At 38.3% G+C, this 22,500-nt stretch overlaps 1 protein-coding gene across 1 annotated transcript in view; it reads left to right on the top strand.

Annotated features, from left to right (window-relative positions):
* Window positions 1-10,690, top strand: part of LOC120558856 (sodium- and chloride-dependent creatine transporter 1-like) — a gene marked incomplete at its 5' end in the record, with an annotated part of 14,926 nt that extends 4,236 nt beyond the window's left edge. Inside the window, 3 exon segments of the mRNA XM_039800156.1 lie at window positions 3,081-3,181; window positions 7,500-7,670; window positions 9,513-10,690. Coding sequence (XP_039656090.1) covers window positions 3,081-3,181; window positions 7,500-7,670; window positions 9,513-9,647 — 407 coding nt within the window.
* Between the last annotated feature and the right edge of the window lie 11,810 nt (window positions 10,691-22,500).

The raw sequence follows: 22,500 nt of genomic DNA, 5'->3' as shown, positions 1-22,500 counted from the left end.
AGTATGTCGAAAAAGTCATATTATAGTATGTCGAAAAAGTCATATTATAGTATGTCGAAAAAGTCATATTATAGTATGTCGAAAAAGTCATATTATAGTATGTCGAAAAAAGTCATATTATAGTATGTCGAAAAAAGTCATATTATAGTATGTCGAAAAAAGTAATAGTATAGTATGTCGAAAAAGTCATATTATAGTATGTCGAAAAAAGTCATATTATAGTATGTCGAAAAAAGTCATATTATAGTATGTCGAAAAAAGTCATATTATAGTATGTCGAAAAAAGTCATATTATAGTATGTCGAAAAAGTCATAGTATAGTATGTCGAAAAAGTCATATTATAGTATGTCGAAAAAAGTAATAGTATAGTATATTGAAAAAAGTAATAGTATAGTATGTTGAAAAAGTAATAGTATAGGGTGTGACACAATGTGTCATGTCACGAGCATGGCCACACAGAATTTCCCAATTTCCTGCAGAAATTAAGAGTCCAGGGTCCTAGGGTCAGAAGGGAGGGGAAGGTGTTGAGCTTCCTGACAGCCATTAAAAAGTTGGATGTCAAAAATTCATAAAAAACGTCAGTATAGTATGTCAAAGTTCATTTTGAATATTCATATCATGTATACGTATTGTATGTCAAAAAAAGTCATAGTATAGTTAAAATAGTCATTGAAAAGTCAAAGTATAGTTTAAGTTTTTTTAATGAAACTTCATATTATATTATGTAGAAAAAAGAGACATATTATAGTATGTCGAAAAAGTAATATTGTAGTATGTCGTAAAAAAAGTCATATTATAGTATGTCGAAAAAGTCATAGTATAGTATGTCAAAAAAGTCATAGTATAGTATGTCGAAAAAGTCATATTATAACATGTTGAAAAAGTAATATTGTAGTACGTCAAAAAAGTCATATTATAGTATGTCAAAAAAGTAATATTATAGTATGTCGAAAAAGTAATATTGTAGTATGTCGAAAAAGTCATAGTATAGTATGTCGAAAAAGTAATATTATAGTATTTCGAAAAAGTAATATTATAGTATGTTGAAAAAGTCATAGTATAGTATGTCGAAAAAGTAATAGTATAGTATGTCGAAAAAGTCATATTATAGTATGTCGAAATAGTAATATTGCAGTATGTCAAAAAAGTCATATTATAGCATGTCGAAAAAGTAATATTGTAGTATGTCAAAAAAGTCATATTATAGTATGTTGAAAAAGTAATATTATAGTATTTCGAAAAAGTAATATTATAGTATGTTGAAAAAGTCATATTATAGTATGTCGAAAAAGTCATAGTATAGTATGTCGAAAAAGTAATAGTATAGTATGTCGAAAAAGTCATATTATAGTATGTCGAAATAGTAATATTGCAGTATGTCAAAAAAGTCATATTATACTATGTCGAAAAAGTAATATTTTAGTATGTCGAAAAAGTCATATTATAGTATGTTGAAAAAGTCATATTGCAGTATCGAAAAAGTAATATTATAGTATTTCGAAAAGGTAATATTATAGTATGTTGAAAAAGTCATATTATAGTATGTCGAAAAAGTCATAGTATAGTATGTCGAAAAAGTCATATTATAGTATGTCGAAAAAGTAATATTATAGTATTTCGAAAAGGTAATATTATAGTATGTTGAAAAAGTCATATTATAGTATGTCGAAAAAGTCATAGTATAGTATGTCGAAAAAGTCATAGTATAGTATGTCGAAAAAGTCATAGTATAGTATGTCGAAAAGTCATATTATAGTATGTCGAAAAGTCATATTATAGTATGTTGAAAAAGTCATAGTATAGTATGTCGAAAAAGTCATATTATAACATGTCGAAAAAGTAATATTGTAGTATGTCAAAAAAGTCATATTATAACATGTCGAAAAAGTCATATTATAGTATGTCAAAAAAGTCATATTATAACATGTCGAAAAAGTAATATTATAGTATGTCGAAAAAGTCATATTATAGTATGTCGAAAAAAGTAATAGTATAGTATGTCGAAAAAGTCATATTATAGTATGTCGAAAAAGTCATAGTATAGTATGTCGAAAAAGTCATAGTATAGTATGTCGAAAAAGCCATATTATAGTATGTCGAAAAAGTAATAGTATAGTATGTCGAAAAAAGTCATATTATAGTATGTCGAAAAAGTCATATTATAGTATGTCGAAAAAAGTAATAGTATAGTATGTCGAAAAAAGTCTTATTATAGTATGTCGAAAAAGTCATAGTATAGTATGTCGAAAAAGTCATATTATAGTATGTCGAAAAAAGTAATAGTATAGTATGTCGAAAAAAGTCATATTATAGTATGTCGAAAAAAGTCATATTATAGTATGTCGAAAAAGTCATAGTATAGTAGGTCGAAAAAGTCATAGTATAGTAGGTCGAAAAAGTCATATTATAGTATGTCGAAAAAAGTAATAGTATAGTATGTCGAAAAAGTCATAGTATAGTAGGTCGAAAAAGTCATATTATAGTATGTCGAAAAAAGTAATAGTATAGTATGTCGAAAAAAGTCATAGTATAGTATGTCCAAAAAAGTCATATTATATTATGTCCAAAAAGTCATATTATAGTATGTCGAAAAAAGTAATAGTATAGTATGTCGAAAAAAGTCATATTATAGTATGTCGAAAAAAGTAATAGTATAGTATGTCCAAAAAAGTCATATTATAGTACGTCGAAAAAAGTAATAGTATAGTATGTCGAAAAAAGTCATATTATAGTACGTCGAAAAAAGTAATAGTATAGTATGTCCAAAAAAGTCATATTATAGTATGTCGAAAAAGTCATAGTGTAGTATGTCGAAATAGTAATATTGCAGTATGTCGAAAAAGTCACATTATAGTATGTCCAAAATGTCACAATTTTGTTGAAAGAAACCCACATTTGTTATATAGAAACTTTAAAAACGGGTCAAATATGACCCGAAGACAACAGGAGATTTAAAGTTCACCATGTAACAGTAGAGGTTAAAGTGTTGTGAGTCAGTGATGTTATTGGTATTAATACTGCTGCAGGATCTTCAGATCTATGTCTTGTTGATGTTGATGATTGAGTTGTTTTATTTCAGGTGCTGACCGCTTCATGGACGATGTAGCTCGTATGATTGGCTACCGGCCTTTCCCCTGGATGAAGTGGTGCTGGTCCTTTATAACTCCATGTGTCTGCATGGTAAGACTGATCATCATTGGGTCTGTATGAAAAGAAAAACACATGACATTAATAAAATAAGTTTATTAACTTCTCCAACACACTAATACATTCATACCAACAAATGTAGATTACAATTTTTCGGGACTCCCACTTGTCACGGTACGGGAGTCAATTTCACTGTTGGTAATGTGATGGGGACGGAATGGACCTTTTCCACAGCAGACATGTTGACTTGACATAGTAGGAAAAGCACAGCTGACATTGATAACCTTAACGATGGCTCAGTTCCATCAAGTGTCCCAGTAAGCTATTTCAGTGAGTCAGCATGCACAATACCAGGACCTCTCCTAAGTGGAATGCAGCCATCAGTAATGGTTTAATACCAGGACCTCTCCTAAGTGGAATGCAGCCATCATTAATGGTTTAATACCAGGACCTCTCCTAAGTGGAATGCAGCCATCATTAATGGTTTAATACCAGGACCTCTCCTAAGTGGAATGCAGCCATCATTAATGGTTTAATACCAGGACCTCTCCTAAGTGGAATGCAGCCATAATTAATGGTTTAATACCAGGACCTCTCCTAAGTGGAATGCAGCCATCATTAATGGTTTAATACCAGGACCTCTCCTAAGTGGAATGCAGCCATCAGTAATGGTTTAATACCAGGACCTCTCCTAAGTGGAATGCAGCCATAATTAATGGTTTAATACCAGGACCTCTCCTAAGTGGAATGCAGCCATCATTAATGGTTTAATACCAGGACCTCTCCTAAGTGGAATGCAGCCATCATTAATGGTTTAATACCAGGACCTCTCCTAAGTGGAATGCAGCCATCAGTAATGGTTTAATACCAGGGTCTCTCCTAAGTGGAATGCAGCCATCAGTAATGGTTTAATACCAGGGTCTCTCCTAAGTGGAATGCAGCCATCATTAATGGTTTAATACCAGGACCTCTCCTAAGTGGAATGCAGCCATCAGTAATGGTTTAATACCAGGACCTCTCCTAAGTGGAATGCAGCCATAATTAATGGTTTAATACCAGGACCTCTCTAAGTGGAATGCAGCCATCATTAATGGTTTAATACCAGGACCTCTCCTAAGTGGAATGCAGCCATCATTAATGGTTTAATACCAGGACCTCTCCTAAGTGGAATGCAGCCATCAGTAATGGTTTAATACCAGGGTCTCTCCTAAGTGGAATGCAGCCATCAGTAATGGTTTAATACCAGGGTCTCTCCTAAGTGGAATGCAGCCATCGTTAATGGGTTTGAATACACCTGTGCTTTTCCTACTATGACATGTCAACATGTCTGCTGTGAAAAAGGTCTATAGAGCATAGAAATCAACAGGAGAGGGACGGAGCTGCAGATTAAATAAAAAAATTGCGAAGATTGCGAGGCATTTCGTTTTAGAAAAGAAAACCACTTATAACTCACAATACGTATGTTGATTGGCTACTGCCAGCCGCAGAGCAGCCTATTAGAGCAAAGACAAAGACAAAGCAGCAAATCAGCGTCAGCGACAACACCGAGAGTCGGCAAAATCGATTCTGGAAAGAAGCTGTTGCAATTGAAAGTGTCATCGAAGGACCCCTCAGTCTATTTTCAGGAGCTGTGAGAAGATCTCTGTTACGAATTACGTTATGAAATCGCCTAGGCCTGCAGATAATGCATGTAGTGTAGCCTAAATTTCCAAGGCAATGTCAGTGATTTGACCGCGATTAACCAAAAATGATAAGGGGGGCAACAGAGTCTGATAACTTTAGACAACATTCAATTTTCAATTCAATTTTATTTATAGTATGAAATCATAACACGAGTTATCTCGAGACACTTTACAGATAGAGTAGGTCTAGACCACACTCTATAATTTACAAAGACTCAACAATTCTAATAATTCCACCCAAGAGCAAGCAGTGCGACAGTGGCGAGGAAAAACTCCCTTTTAGGAAGAAACCTGGGACAGACCCAGGTTCTTGGTAGGCGGTGTCTTACGGTGCCGGTTGGGGGGGGTGATGAACAGAGGCAGTAATAGTCACTTTAAAGATAATGGAACAGTGACTTAAAATGGTAGTCGTAGTAGTTCATGTCATATCAGGGCACTGCAGGGCATTACAGGATGTAGCGCGGCACAGCAGAGCATGGATGGACGTAGCAGGACGCAGCATGACATTGCAGGGCACCGCAGAGCTTAGCAGGGAGTGCAGCAGGACCACGGCGACAGCTGCAACCAGGATCTTGGTGCCAACGTACTCGTAAGGAAATACGCTAGGTGAAAAAAAAAAAAAAGGACTCCGGGGAGTAAACTCCCCAGTGCTAGGTTAATTTTTCAATTTCAATTCAATTGTATTTATAGTATCAAATCATAACACGAGTTATCTCGAGACACTTTACAGATAGAGTAGGTCTAGACCACACTCTGTAATTTACAAAGCCCCAACAATTGCAGTAATTCCCTCAAGAGCAAGCAGTGCGACCAGTGCGACAGTGGCGAGGAAAAACTCCCTCTTGGGAAGAAACCTGGGACGGACCCAGACTCTTGGTAGGCGGTGTCTGACGGTGCCGGTTGGGGTTAGTAACAAGCATTTCTGGGACGGGATGCACACAAATAGAAAGGGAGAGGAGAGAGCAGCTCAGTGTGTCAAAGGAAGGAAGGAAGTCCCCTGGCAGTCTAGAACTATAACAGCATAACTAAGAGAGACAGGTTAACATAGGGAACCAAACGGGAGCGGGACGGGATTCGGGAGTCTTTCTCTTGGGATTTTGCGTGATCACGTGATCGGGATATGACGGGAGTATTTTCGTGGGCTCGGGATGGGATGGGAGCGACACCGTGTTACCCTCTTGTGTAGACACGGTTACCTTGACTTTTGATTAGGGATGCAACAATACACTCAACTCATGATTCACGATTTTAAGTTGACGGAATGAGTTGCAGGAAAATGACTGAAAAACATTCCTTTATTTATAGAAACTGTGCAAAACAACAGATGTGTCCTCTTAACAAAAATTAACTAAAACAAATCCCACATCAAAATAATGATATTAATAATATAAAAAATATCTTAAAATGATTAAACTAAACTAAGAAGACGTCTAAAGTCAAATAACTGAAATCAAGTGTAGATTATGTACTAGACTGTCTAAAAATTGCATCGCGATTCATTTTTTTGATGTCCAATATCTAATCAGCTGATCATTGAGTTTGAGTGGATGTCTGTACCAAATTTGAAGATTTGGTACCTAATGACAACCCAAAACCATGCTGCCTCTGGCCACGGACGCATACAAATTACACATACATAGATACATAATCCTGTAGTTTTTGTTTGTCTGTGTAAAACATATCTCCATCTTGCTATAAATCAGTGGAATACTCTTACTACAGAGCTAATTTCATGCATTAACTTATAAGATAAGATATACTTTATTGTCCCCGAAGGGAAATTTGTTTTGGACTCTGTCCATTCTGCAGCGTTACAAAGACAACACAAATACAAAAAAGACAACAAATACAAGTATCTCTCAACACATACTCTCATGCAACACAAACATGCTTCCATAAACATTTAATAAGCACATTAACTACTCCTTTCACTTCCCTTTAAACAACTCCGTTGACTGTATTCTCCGCAGTAAGTGTGGCACAGCCCTTGCACAGTACGATATTGCACAGCTGACATATTGCCCAACCCCAGTAGCCTACATATCGCACAAATTCCACAATACACTGACAATGCCCACTCCTCGTAGACTACATATTGGACAAATGACATAACGCACAACAAAATAATGCACTCATTCTCATGCTTAGCAAAGCATTGGTTGTTAACAAAGCAGACTTGCTCCCACCAGTGAATTGATGTGCTAAATTACTGCGTGTTTATGGGAGTTTTAGCTCTAGATGGGGTGGGATTGGGGGACAATAATGTCTGTAGATTTGTATGACTGTATGTATCTGTATTGTATACTGTAAATACTTTGTCTGTACTTTATTGTACCATCAACCTGCCCAGGGACTATGGGCAGAAACTAGCAATTTGCTACAACCTGGCACAAGACTGATTGATTGATTGATTGATTTTATTTGCCCATTTCATTATAAAATATGATACAACTATGCACCATACATTAAAAACAAAACAAAGTCAGGATAACACAATAAAGCCCTGAGGCTTATTTCCATTGTGGTCCCAAGACATCTATTAATGTTTTTGTGCACACTGTCCCTGTTCAAATAAATAAATTACAATTACAATTACAATTACATGTCTCCAACCATTATTTCTTATGTCATGTTTGATTCTCAATATCTCTCTCTCCTGTCTTCTGCAGGGCATCTTCCTGTTCCACCTGGTGAACTACAAGCCGCTGACCTACAACAACGTGTACGTGTACCCGTGGTGGGGCGAGGTGATTGGCTGGTGTCTGGCTCTGTCCTCCATGCTCTGCATCCCCGTCACCCTTCTCTACAAACTCTTCAGAGCCAAGGGAACCTTCAAAGAGGTCAGCAGTCGCTCGCTCGCTCACGCTGAAACAAAACCAAACATTCGAAAAAGTATTCACCTGGTTGGTTAAGGAGAACTTCCTGAATAACTAATGCATAATACTGAGTGGTTAACCATTAACTACCATTAGTGAAGCAGTGTGTTTCCCTTTAGTACAATAAAGTAATAAAGGAATGCATTTGTTCCTCAGTATCTTCTCATTAACTTACTATTACCTAATGATTAATTAATAAAAGGTAACTCACGGTATATTTATCAATAACTAATCATTAGTGCTTGAGTCCCAGTCACTCAGGAACTTCTCATTAAAGGACAAATCTGGTGCAAAATGAACCTAGGTGTTAATAAGTCGACCGTTTTCTGGGATCTGTTTTCATGCTAATCGAATGTGACCAGTTTTTATCGCAAACCACTAATTAGCTTATGACGCTAGTCGTCGGGGCAGAGGGTAAAGTAAAAAGAAATCTCTATTTCTACACCACTAACAAGGCTCCAAATAGCACCACACTTCCACGGTAGCATAATGAGAGTCCATACATGTAAACACAAGCATTGAGAACTTTGTAAGTGTACAGACAGTTTACGTGAGCTGAACTGTCCCTTGAAATCTGGACCTAAGTCCCATGGTCCTTGGTTTCCCAATGGGTCGATAGGAATTATGTTTGTGTAATGTAATTACATGGAAATGCTCACGTTCAGCTCACGTTGCACAGCGTTTGTCGTTCGACTTGTCATGACTGTATTCCCAAGATGGCGCCTGCCGGTATAAGCGAACAGTACTGTCTTTATAAACTATCATTTTAATAAACTGTCTGTACACTTACAAAGTTCTCAATGCTTTGGTTTACATGTAGGGACCCTCATTATGCTACCGTGGAAGTGTGGTGCTATTTTGAGCCTTGTTAGTGGTATAGAAATAGAGATTTATTCATACTTTACCCTCTGCCCCGACGACTAGCGTTATAAGCTAATTAGTGGTTTGTCATAAAACTGGTCACATTGGATTAGCATGAAAACATCTCCCAGAGAACGGTTGACTCGGTACACGAGTTATTAACCCCTGGGTTCATTTTGCGTCGGAATTGTCCTTTAACTAACCAGTCGTTCCTCAGTAACTACCTAAACATATATGTAGCTTTTCTGAGTTGACATAAATGTAACTGTACTTAAATAGGCCTATGATACCGTCTCGTATCGATCGCAGGGCCTTGAATTGAATCAAAGTCGTATCGTTACAGACTTTAAAGGTCCTATGACCTGCTGCTTTTGGATACTGTTATATAGGCCTTAGTAGTCCCCTAATACTGTATCTGAAATCTCTTTTATATAGACCTTAGTGGTCCCCTAATACTGTATCTGAAGTCTCTTTCCCGAAATTCAGCCTTGGTGCAGAATTACAGCCACTAGAGCCAGTCCCACAATGAGCTTTCCTTAGTATGTGCCATTTCTGTGTAGGAGAGGGGGGGGGGGCAAGGTGGAAGATGGGGATGTGGCCTTGACCAACTTGCCATGGGCAAAGCAGAGAAAGGGGAGGTAACCTTTCCCCTTATGACATCATAAAGGGAAGATTCCAGATCGGCCCATCTTAGCTTTCATTTTCTCAAAGGCAGAGCAGGATACCCAGGGCTCGGTTTACACCTATCACCATTTCTAGCCACTGGGGGACCATAGGCAGGCTGGGGGAATGCATATTAATGTTAGAAAAAAAACCTCATAAAGTGAAATTTTCATGCCATGGGACCTTTAAGATATCGATCAGTATCGTAGAATCAAAGAAGAAATCAATACAATTTGGTATTGTGATACAAATTGTGATTCACACCCTTACTGTGTGTTGCAGCGCTGGGCTCACCTCACCTGTCCGGTGTGGGGGCCACATCACCTGGAGTACATGGCCCCCGACATCAAGTCCCTCAGCTCGCTGTCGCCCGGCACCGACGACAACAAAGTCATCATCTTTGAGAGCGTCATGTAGGCTGGACTCCACCAATCACAATGCTCCATCTCCATCCATCCATCCCACCTGCGACAAGATGCCCTGCAACACCTAACCACCACACTTCAGATTTACCTCCAGGGTTCAAAATTAGCACCATTTACCATTTGCCAAAATGCTGGTAAAATATGCAAGTGGCTGGTAGCTTTGCTTCACTCACCGGCCCAAAAAAAAACCAATGGTAATCTACTGTGTGGCTGGTGAAATTTGAACTTTCACTAGCCGTTTGGCTAGTGGACAAAAAGGTTAATTTTGAACCCTGTTTTACCTCCGTACCGGACCTCAGCGTGACGGATCAGCCCCTCAGCTCATCAAAACATCACCAAAGCTACCGAGATGTTTAAGAGAATCAAACAGCTCCTCCAGGACGGTTTTTATATCTAATAAATCCCAGCAGTAACAAATGAAAATCCTACTTTTTCACCCAGAAAAAAAACACAAAAATGTGAGATTAAAAACCAGCAGATCACTCGGTTCTTTAACTGGAAAAGGGCTTCGACTCCTCTGGTTCTCAATACAGAAAAAGAAAATGTAAATATTATTTTTTTTCACAAATGTCAAAACCCTGGAGGAGCTGAAGAAGAAGAAGTTTGGACAGATTTCGTTCAAAACGCTGCTGAACGTTGGGCTTTCTCCATGTTGGATGAAGAGTATTAATGCAATCTTGTCTTTGGGTGGGCGGGTTGGACACACACACACACACACACACACACACACACACACACACACACACACACACAACCTCATTAAGTACGTTTACATGCATACTAATATTCCACTTTTTTTCCGAGTTTGATGCAGGCCTTGTAAACAGCATATTCTGTTTGGATATTTAGAATAAGATCTTTTTCCATATACAGCATTTTCAGACTTAACCCTTGTGTTGTCCTTGGGTCAAATTTGACCCTTTTTCAAAGTTTTTATAACAGAAATATGGGTTTCTTTGAACCAAAATGTCCAAAAATAACATGGATGCATGGATGTACTCTTTGCACATAAAAGGAATGATTACTTTTATTGAATTTTGGGTGTTTTATTACATTTTATAAACATGTTTAAATGGTTTTAAAACAGTATTGTGACCAAACTTTGACATATGATCCACTCAACATCCTCTGATCTCAACTCTTAGTCAAAATCATTCATAATTTCTGCTTTTTTAACAAAAAAATTAGGTATAATCTCATTTAAATTAGGTTGATTGACCATGAATTTAAAAATAAAACGTTGAAAAAAGTGACAAAAACATTTTAAAAAGTGTCAAAAGCATACAAAAAAAACACAAAAAGAGCCAAAAATGCTGGTAAAAGCACCAAAAATTCAAATTCACTTTTGATGGACAACAAGTTCATGGTCGACAGGAAGACAACACAAGGGTTAGGACATATTCCGATATTATTTAGGTTCTGGGTTTTTACTGCAGTTTGTGACAGTTTACAGCAGACTCTCGCCTGTTTACGGCTTACGGTCATCTCTGTGTGTTGCTGTGGTTACTGTACACAAACCAAACCGGCCGACAGCTTGCAAGGCTGCAGGCTAGAAAGATGAACAGCCGAAAGAAAAGACGGAGAAACACTACAGCTACTTTTAAACATTATCAAAGACTTATTATATTAGTGGAATATTCACTTTTCATTCGCCATGTAAACAGCTTAGTCAGAAATATTGTATTTTTTTTGGAATAAGAGCTAAAACCGGAATATTATGCGCATGTAAACATAGTCATTATTTCATCATCATCATACAAACATTAACATCAACAGGGACTGGTGCTGGAGTCTAAACTTTAATGTGCCGTGTGTATAACGGCTGTTTGTTCTGACAGAGTTGTAGACAGACAGACAGACTGACCTCCCCCCCCCGGCGATTTTTTGATTTTGTTTGCGTCCTTACTGTACTTGTTGTTCCTGAAGCTTTCGACCACAACTCTTGGGCTTCCTCGGCCAAAATCTAGCTTCACGCTTTAAGCTCAAATCCAGTTTGCAGTTTTCTCTGAATGCAAACAAACAAAATAAATATGTGTGACAAAAACAATCTCAACTCAAAGTCCACCGACATAGTCAGAAAAATAACCTGCAACAATTTTGACAATTGATTAATTGGCTAAACTTTTATTACGTTCATTAAACGTGACGTATAGTTCGAGCTCCTTAACTGTGACGGCAAACTGAATATCTTTGGAGTGTTGCTCATACAAAACCAGCAATTTAAAGAAAGAAATTGTGATTTTGTTTTTGCTATATTTTGACATTTTACTGACTGATTGTATTGATCTATTAAGTGGAATAATAAGCAGATGAATCTTTGTCAAAAACAATCATTACTTGTAGCAAAGTTATCTCTCCTGTTGTCCTCGGGGGCAAACTTGACCCGTTTTTCAAATTTTCAACACGAAAAATATGGGTTTCTTTTAACCAAATTGGTTCAAAAGTTTGAAAAAAGCGACAAAACCGTCCCAAAAAAATGCAAAGTTGACCGTCCTGTTGTCCTCAGGGTTTTTCAAATTTTATACACGAAAAATATGGGTTTCTTTTAACCAAAATGCCCCCAAAAAACAACACGATTGGTTCAATACAACATTCTTCGCAATATCATTGAACTCCGGATGTTATATTATATTTTACAGCATTTGGAGAAAAAAAAATGGTTTAAATGGTTTAAAAACCATTTCCTGACTTAACTCTGACAAAAGTCTTCCTCGGATTTTAACTTAATTGTATTTCATTAAATATTTCATAATTTCTGCTTTTTAACTCAAAAATTTGGTATAAAATCATATAAATGAGGTTTATTGACCATGAATTTTGAATATATAATTGTAAAACTTGTGGTAATAAGTTGGTTTAAGGCAGGGGTGTCAAACTCAAATTCAATAAGGGCCACACGTGAAAATAAGAATCACATCATGTTTAGTTTATTCACATGCTTTTATTTAATAAAAAAAGTCAAGGATCTTTTACTGGATTATTGCCTGTCTCATACAGCTTTCTCAATTACAGTTTGGCCCCCATAAAGCCCTGAAAAAGTAACTTAGCCATCAAAGAAAAAAGCAGCAAAAACATTGGTGCAAAAAACACCAGAAAAGGCCCCAAAAATGTCGAAAAAAATGACAAAAAACGTCGGGGAAAAAAGCACCAAAAGCGTCTGCAAAAGCGACAAAAAGTTCAGAAAAAGCTACATAAACTAGACGGGCAAAATTTATTGTGAACCTAAATTGATATGCGGGCCGGATCACAATCTGCAAGGGGCCGATTTTGGCCCGCAGGCCTTGAGTTTGACAAATGTGGTTTAAGGGGTGTATATATATATATATATATATACTGGCGGTAGCTGGGGGGAAATGTGTAGAAAATGTCGAATAAAGAAAGAAAAAAAATAGAATAATATAAATATATAAATAATATAATAAGTTTTCACCCGGGAGCAGAGCCGGCCTGACCCATAAGCGAACTAAGCGTCTGCTTAGGGCCCCGTGGCTACCAGAGGGGCCCCAAGAGCGCTTGAAATGTCCCACAATTGAGCTCATAACAGAGCCGGTCTATTTAAAGATAGTGTTGCTGCTAATAGGTCCCACATTAGTCTTTAAAATGCGTATTTGTACATTCATGAGTGCTTAAACTAATATTTACAATACACAAGTTGGTTTAAGTGCCAAGTGCAGTGGCAACATGTTACAATGTGGAGAGTCCCCCAAACCAAAATCCTGCTTAGGGCCCCCAAAAGTCTAGGGGGACAACGCAAGGGTTAAGCAGCTGCTCCAGGTTCAGATCCTGTCATTATTTTGTTAATTGCTAACCTGAAAGAGCTCCTAATGTTGCCGTTAGTAACTGAAGTCCCTGCTGGATCGGACCTTTACGCCCAGTCGTGTCTGTATCTGAGGGCTCAGGCTTGTGTGCGTGAGATCCAGGTCAAAGGTCAAAGGTCAAAGGTCGGGCTGCGTTTTCTACGCGACTGAAGTGCCAAACGGAGCCGTGCTGATCCCAGACCAGCCGCTCCAGGCTGCCAATATCAACCTGTTCAACTCGTTTTCTTCTTCTTCTTCTTCTCTGCCTCGTCTCATCGGTTCATCGTCAACGCTGAGTCCTCCCAGACATCACGCTCTCGTCCTCGACAGCGGTTTGACTCGCTCGCGTTCTCCGAAAAAAAACCTCCCAAGAACTGTTTTCAAAAGTCTGGATATCTTAATGAAACTTTTCTTCAGCACCAGATTTCGTTGTTAACTGAATAACTTTGTATGTGTAGCCTCATAAAGAATGCAGCAATAAGGACAACAAAGATGAACTGAATTAAACTCTTTTGATTAGTCTTTTTTTAAACTGAAAATCCAGATTCTGTTCAGACTGTTCATCCCACAATGGAGCCACTGAGCAGATATTTAAATATTTAAATGTAAATTTAATTGGATCCTCGTAGAAAATGTTTGTTATCCAGCAACAATTGGCTAAACACTCGAATAAAGATGTGAATATCAGCCTCAAACATCCAGTACAGGTCAGGATTTACTGCTGAGTTCCCAGAACTCCCAGCAGGACCTTTTATTGGGCCACTGTTAATATGTTCAAAATCGATTGAAATGAGCTTTCAATTTCGACTATTGAAATCAGAAGCAGGATCAGCGATTCCCCCAGTATTTTTCCTCTCTCCACCCCTGCCTACTTGCCCAAAAAACAACAGACACAGCGTAGCTTAGCGGCTGGTAGCTTGCAGCTAAAGACATGGGGTAACGTTAGCTTAGCGGTTAGCTTTTCCAGACACAATGGCCACTGCCTGAGTCGGAGATGACGGAGAAACAACAGAACTGGAAAATCCTCTTCTTTCCCTGAATTCGCCGTGTGGCAACATTTAGCTTAAGGAGGGGAAGACTGTGGGCTCCCACGGGACTCTAAGCTGCTTTCATGTTCACCTCGTTAACTAATGGTGCATTCAATTGCATCTCGTTAACTCTAGTGTTGTTGTAAAGTACCCTTCTGCCATCATGTGGCTCTTACTGCGCGCTGCTGTGCATGTTGGAAACAATTATTTTAAGACAAAAGGTGCCTTGAATCGTGGCACCCCATGTTGGCTCTATATCTGTCAGCAGCCTGTGATTTGAATTAGTTTTGGAAGAAGTTGAGTATTTACGTCCTGCAGTCAGCTGTTGGCGAGAGATGAGAGCCGGAGGACTCAGCCTGATGCCAAATGTTGCCTTAATGTCGTTGTCTTAACTCTTGAGCCCGTACGGTTGAAAGAGCCAATCGCAGAGCCACCGCAGGACGTCCTGTGAGCGGCTCTGCTTTAAATTCATCCAATCGCCAGTCTGCGGGCGGAGGGAGGGGGGTCTACAACTCTGTCTCCTAGCAACCACTCACCATCCACCTGTCACGGGGAAATATAATGATCAGAATGTAAGATATATAAAAACATACATTTGCACATTGTTGTGAAATAATGTCGCTAGCACTTTTAAAAATAATAATAATAAGAGTTGTGTTAGAAATCATGTTTTCTTTTACATATTGTAAAATGAATCAGAGATTTATTTTGTGGAGGCTTTTATTTTGCTGATACATACAGTATGACAGATTATATATATATTGAATATCTATGTGCGTTATCTATATTTGATGCAGTACATAACTGTGATGATGAGGCCTTCTGCCGCTGATTGTTCACGTTTTTGTTTTAGCCGGCGAACACGAGCAACGAAGCTACGCCGACTGTGACCGACTCCAGCTTCAGGCTACCTCACTTCTCATTCAGACTTTTCAAAGTTAACTTCTTTTAAAGGGATAGGCCACCGTTTGTTGAAATAGGGCTCATCACGGTCTCCTCTAGCTGTAGATAGGTGGGCCAACGCATCGTTTTAGTCCGGTGCAACACGCTAGTTAGCTTAGCGTAGTGAATGGAATCCTATGTTGCCGGTTAGCATGTTGTGAGTAAAAGTGAGCCAACAAAAGACACAAAAACAACCTAATTACTTACACTGAGACAAAAAATGCGTTGGCCCACCTATCTACAGCCAGGGTAGACCGTGGTAAGAACTATTTCAACAAACGGTGGCGTGTCCCTTTAAGCTTTTTATGCAAATTACTTGTCGGCAGCGGCGTCGCCTGCCAGCAGGAGAGGATTCTGGGAAGTTTCTCTGGAAATATTTTCCCACCTCGGGCCTGTTTCACGTTGCAGGTTTTTTAAAGGTTCTCCAACACCAAAGAAAAATATAATAATCTGAAAATCTGACACCCAAATGTTGTGCTATGAATTAAAAAAATGGGAATCTAGAAAAGTTTAGCTGTTAAACAGACGTTGTGGGTGTTTAATAGAGACTTTAAAGGTCCAGTGTGTAACGTGTTTAGTTGTTCATTCTCAAATCTGTGTTGCCCGTTCACCAACTTGTCCTTTTTCATGAATATTTAACTCCACCATTAATTCCAAGTATTCCTATTGGCTGGAAATTTAACATTTGCATTTGCATGAACTGGAGTAGACGCTCCATATTCATGATCTATCTTGAAATATGTTAGCTGGTAAGATACATACAGGACACACTGCTCACCCTTTATGTGTGTATGTGTGTGTGTGTGTGTGTGTGTGTGTGTGTGTGTGTGTGTGTGTGTGTGTGTGTAAGGGACATACAGGACATACTGCTCACCCTTTATGTGTGTGTGTGTGTGTGTGTGTGTGTGTGTGTGTGTGTGTGTGTGTGTGTGTGTGTGTAAGGGACATACAGGACATACTGCTCCTTTCCTGTTTTCTCTGTCCCATGATAAACTCTCAGCTGCTGCTAACGCTGCTAACGGGTATCGTAGCTTCCCGGTCCCGGTGGCAAGTTTGAAGAAGGAAACATGGAGGACCAACACGTATTCAAAATCCAAATTTCAGGAACAGGAGTCTTCTTCTTCTTCTTCTTCCTTTTCTTCTTCTTTTTCTTCTTCGACCCAGAAAAAGAAAAAGGAGATTGAAAAGAGCAAGAGACCGGCTTTTTGAAGCGTGAAAGCTACCGTAGCTGTTAATACCTTCTTTAAACTGCGTGGTGCGAGAGAGTTGATTGTTGATATATGATCTCAACGCTAGATGGGAGAAACTCCCACACACTGGACCTTTAACGTAGTTTTTACTGAGAGGGTTCTTATCATGGGTGCTGCCTACAAATAGAAAAGTGGCAGCTCCTGAATTACCTTTCTGGTGAAGCCAAAATGGTCGATTTTACATCATCCGAAAGAACAGGGTGGAGAACAGAGAGGAGCAGGAGGCCACACATTGGATCTTCAAAGCTTAAAATTAAAAATCTAAAACTCTATAAAAACTTAAAAACAGACTTTTGGGTGTTTTAGGAGCAACCTGATCTCACAGAATTCCGTGAAATGAACACAGGCCCCTTAACTCAAAATCTGTGGCAGTTACATGGACTCTCCGAAAAGTCCGTGATGGGCCCACGGGAAGAATTCGGTAAATGGGTTTATGAAAAAGAAGAATTTTTTTCAAATACGGCGCACTTTCGCCGCATAGATTGCCGATTTCCACGCATAATATTTGGCGCTTGCATTTTCGTTGCAAAAAAGTCCCATAATATATCTTAGCAGAAAGTTGACTTGAGTTGACTTGAGTTTACTTCGCACGAGAGCAGCCGTTTTACCCTGTTGCCATGGGAACGTTATGAAGTGATGTAATTACGCAACGTGAACATCATCGAATACCCAAAAGCAGGGTTTTGGGGGGGGGGAGATCACTTTTTTTTCTCTTTTTCATCAAACTGCAGTTTTTGCAAGTTCCCACAATTTCATCGCATAAATATCACATATAGCATATTCCATCGCATTTTTTAAGAAAACGTGGAGCATAATTAAGGATTATTTAAGGATTTTTCACACATTCCATGTGGTCACGACCACGTAATACGCTGTTAACAGTTCGTGATCATTTCACCGAATTCTGTGAGACCAGGCTGATTATTGAGACTTAAAAAAAAAGTGTCAAATTGTTGTGGCCATGCATTCATAATTACTTTAAAAAGTATGATATGGACATACGTCGGTGCTGCGAGGCTTTTAAAAACACGGTGTCTGTCCGGCTAACGTGAACAAGCAGCGATGGGGCGGGGCTTTTATTTTGGCGGGTTTGCTGCGATGCAGTGATGTTAGATAGGGCTTCGTCTTTGTGTGGCCCTGAACGCACCACGAAAGGGAATTTTAATTTTTTGATTTCTAATTGTCAAAGTGCTAAAGTGTTTGAAGAGTTTTAGTTTTAGAGGATTTATTTTTCTCTCTGTGTGTTTTACTGAATATTAGGGTTTTGTCCTCAGACCCCCACGGCTCAGACTCACTAATAATAATAATAATAATAATAATAATAATAATAATTATTATTATTATTATTAATAATAAGGAAGAACAAAATTATCTGCTCTCTCATTTGATTTTCATATGATATTGATGTTTCAAAGTGAAAGATAAAAATGTTTTAACCCTCCGTTGTCTCCCCGTTGACCAACGAGCAACTTTTAGTTTTTCTGGGTCAAAATTAAAGAATTTTGGTCAACGTTTTGGTCGTCTTTTTCGACACTTTTGTCGCTTTTCCCCCCCGATGTTTTTGGCACTTTTTTCAGTGTTTTTTTCTCACTGTTATCCAAGTTCTTTTTCCGATGTTTTTGACGATTTTTTATATCGTCATCATTCTTTTATAATTTATATATAATTTTTTTTTCAAATGCCATAACATTTAATTACAACTCCCACATTCAATGAAAGTAGTGAATTGATAATTTACTTCACTAGTTGTATGGAACCATCCACGTTGCATTTATTTTATTTTTTTACAATTTGGTTGAAAGAAACCCAAATTTTTGATATAGAAACTTTTTGAAATTTGTTTGAAATTTGACAACAGGAGGGTTAAAGTCTGAATAACTGCCGACTGCTGTTTGAAATAATGAGAAAGTTGTTAGTTGTGATGCTGGATTACGAGAAAAAAAAAATCATTATCACAATTATTTGGGTCTGCCTGTAGCTGTGTTCACATTCAGAGTTTTTACTTTTGTTTAAAATCTGCAGAACATTCAATCAGCTCAGTCTGCCGTTCAGTCTCTAAAAATAAAATAATAAAAGCTAAAAGCTAAAATCTAAAAAGCTAAAAGCTACAAAATAAAAGCTGAATTTGAAAAAATATAAAATATAATCACGTTATCTAACTAACTAACACAGGGTGACACAGTCACAGTTATCTTTGATACAAGTTTCTGGCTTGTACGTCAACATCTAAGTCGTATTACTAATAAAAAGTTACACATACGAGTCTGAAACGACAGCAAAAGTCGGTCGTATAAGGTAAATTAAACCCAAATTTATCGGACAAGTTAGCCGCGAACTTGACATATATGAACCAATCAGGTTGATATGTTTGTATGAACAACACAAAACGTTGAAAAAGTGACTAAAACGTTAAAATTGTGAACCTAAATTGATAATCGGGCCTCGAGTTTGACACGTGTGCGCCACAGATTTGGATAATGGATTAGCCATCAAAGAAAGAAATGTGCCAAAACAAAGGTAAAAGCGGCAAAAATATCAGAAAACAAAATATGTCGGGAAAAGGCGCCAAAAAATTCCGATAAAAGCGACAAAAGCACTGGCGAAAGTCACGAAAGAAAACAACTTGAAACGTTAAAAAAGTTAAAAAATAAATACTTGTGAACCTAAATTGATATGCGGGCCGAATCACAATCTGCGAGGGGCCGATTTTGGCCCGCGGGCCTCGAGTTTGACACGTGTGCGCTACAAGATTTCGATAATGGATTCTGTCCAACGATCAGAGAGCGTCTGTTTCCCCCCGAAAAAAAACATCCAGCTGTTCCCAGACGAGCATTTCACTCGCAGCGTTTTAACAAAATAATTAAAATGTTTGTGTCAGCCTCGATTCACTCTAGATGATTATTTGTCCTTTTCTTTGTGATGATTTTAGGAAGTTTTTGTCAATGATTTTATAGCCCAAAACATTGCCAAAGTGTTGTTTTTTTAACCTCCGAAAATAAAAATACTACGGAAGCTTAAAAGGGACAAAAGGTTTTTGTTTAGTTGTGTTTGTTGTTTCTGTTTTGATTTCTTATACAACAGGTTTTTACGATTACATATCGCCGGTGCTCCTGAACGTGATTGTTGAATAACTTTCTTACCTTTACGTGTTTATTTTTTGGGGAAGCCTAGTTTGTGTTGTTGTGTGTGTGGATGGGCGGGACCAGCAGGAGGCGCCGTCCTCCGGGTTTGGGCTGGAAACCTCCCCGCAGCCTCGAAGATACGGAGACGACAGGAAACGCATCGCTGAAGGGTTATTTTAACAAAAAAACATTGAGACGTTCATCAGAAAAACATCGGATATGAACTAAATAACAGACCTTTTCTATGGAGCTTATTTTGAGATATCAAATGTGGAAAGCGTACAAAGATATTGTACAATATATGTATATATCTATCTATCTATCTATCTATCTATCTATATATATATATATATATATATATATATGTATATATAATATATATATATATATATATTATATATATATATAGGTGTGTTCAGGTGCATTCTGGGCGTGCTGGTCTTACAGGGAGGTGTGTTCAGGTGCATTCTGGGGGTATTGCTATCTTGAGGCAGCGGGAAGTGATGGCACCATTGACCATCAAAAACCTGGTCTAAAGTCAATAACGCAGCATTTCATTGTTATTTTAACAGAGCGTTAGTAAAATGCTTGTGCACAGCGCGCACACACTATGCTTGTTACACACACAGGGACGGTTTTGTCGCTTTTTTTATTTTTTTGGGGGACGTTTTGTTAGTTTTTTTGACATTTTTTGTCGCTTTTTAGACTTTTTTTGGGATGGTTTTGTTGTTTTTTTGAAATTTTTGTTGAAATTTTTTAGATTTTTTTTTTTAATTTTGAAAAAAAATAATTAGAATTTTTTTTTTGAAATTTTTGTTGACTTTTTTTTTTACTTTTTTGGGGGGATGGTTTTGTCGCTTTTTTGACTTTTTTGGCATTTTTTTGGGACGTTTTTGTCGCTTTTAAAAAAATCGTTTTGTCACTTTTTTTTCCAACTTTTTCTGCAGTTTTTTCCTCTCATTTTTCGATCATTTTTCTCTTATTTCGGAAACATTCTTTTCAATATTTTTGCCCATTACTCTTATCTCGTCTCACGTCGGTGCTGAAGATGTTTTTCGGGGATCTTCCCGTTTGTGTTTCGAGCCCAAACTCCGCTACACGGTGACCTCGTCCATCCCGCCGTGCACCGCCGCCATTTTTATCGTAACTGCGTCCGTGTGACTTCCTGTAAAGTCTTCCGTTCATAACCGTAGATTAGCCAATCGAATTAAAGCTGATAAAAGTAGCTTAGTTAGACGAGTAGCTGTGTATTAACGTCATGCGGGGCTCCACGGTAACGAGTCACCAGCCTAAAAAATATACAAAAAAACTAAACAAACTCGCAGACTCATCGATGATGTAAGAGTTGACGCTGAGCCCTGATTGGCTGAGGCTAGAAGGGATACCGCTACGCTGCTACGGCAACAACCGTTAAGTTTAGGCACCAAAAAACAACTTAAGTTTAGGAAAGAGACTTCAAGGTTTCGGGTCAAGCCTCAGGTTGTTCCCTGAGTCCAAATTTACCCAAAAAACACCAAACAGGAAACCGGCTGTGATCACCAATCAACGTACAGTCCTCTGATCTGAACTATTAGGCAAAATAATTCATAATTTCTCCTCTCTTGTTTCCTCTCTTGTCTCCTCTCTTGTCTCCTTGTCTCTTCTCTTGTCTCCTCTCTTGTCTCCTCTCTTGTTTCCTCTCTTGTATCCTCTTGTCTCCTCTCTTGTCTCCTCTCTTGTCTCCTTGTCTCTTCTCTTGTCTCCTCTCTTGTTTCCTCTCTTGTTTCCTCTCTTGTCTCCTCTCTTGTCTCCTTGTCTCCTCTCGTTTCCTCTCTTGTCTCCTCTCTTGTCTCCTCTCTTGTCTCCTCTCTTGTCTCCTGTCTTGTATCCTCTCTTGTTTCCTTGTCTCCTCTCTTGTCTCCTCTCTTGTCTCCTTGTTTCCTCTCTTGTCTGCTCTCTTGTTTCCTCTATTGTCTCCTCTATTGTTTCCTCTCATGTCTCCTCTCTTGTATCCTCTCTTGTTTCCTCTCTTGTCTCCTTGTCTCCTCTCTTGTCTCCTTGTCTCCTCTCTTGTCTCCTCTCTTGTCTCCTCAGTGCTCTGATCTGAACTATTAGGCAAAACTTTTTTTTACATAAGTATTTGGTCACTTCTGCACTAAAACAGTTCCGTACGACATTGAGTGAAATAAGTAATTAAAAAAAAATGAACTTCAACTTTTCAGCGCGTTTGGGCAATCAAACGCGGACCGTATCCCTTCGTAAGCCGTAATGTGTGTCACCTGTGTTTTCGTTGACCTTTGACCCCTGCGCGGGTCACCGTGTGCTGGCTGTTTTTTTTCTTTTTTTTTTTTTTTTTTTTCAAACAAGAGGAAACAAGAAAGAGGAGAAAGGGAAACAAGAAACAAGAGAAACAAGGGGAACAAGAGGAACAAGAGAGAAACAAGAGACAAGATCACGGGAGAAAAACAAAAAGACAAGACAAGAGGAGACAAGAGGAAACAAGAACAAAGACAAGAGGAAACAGAGACAAAGAGGAAACAAGAGAGATGTTTCTCTGCCTCCTCTCTTGTTTCCCCTCCTTGTCCCCTCCCCTCGCTTCCCCTCTTGTCCCCTCCCTTGTCTCCTCTTCTCTCTTTCTCTCTCCTCTCTTGTCTCCTCTCTTGTTTCCTCTCTTGTCTCCTCTCTTGTTTCCTTGTCTCCTCTCTTTCCTTTCTTGTTTCCTCTCAT

Source organism: Perca fluviatilis, chromosome 5 (assembly GCF_010015445.1).
Source record: "Perca fluviatilis chromosome 5, GENO_Pfluv_1.0, whole genome shotgun sequence".
Classification (NCBI taxonomy): domain Eukaryota; kingdom Metazoa; phylum Chordata; class Actinopteri; order Perciformes; family Percidae; genus Perca; species Perca fluviatilis.
Note: the sequence above shows the minus strand (reverse complement) of the source record. Positions and strands in the feature narration are given on the sequence as shown.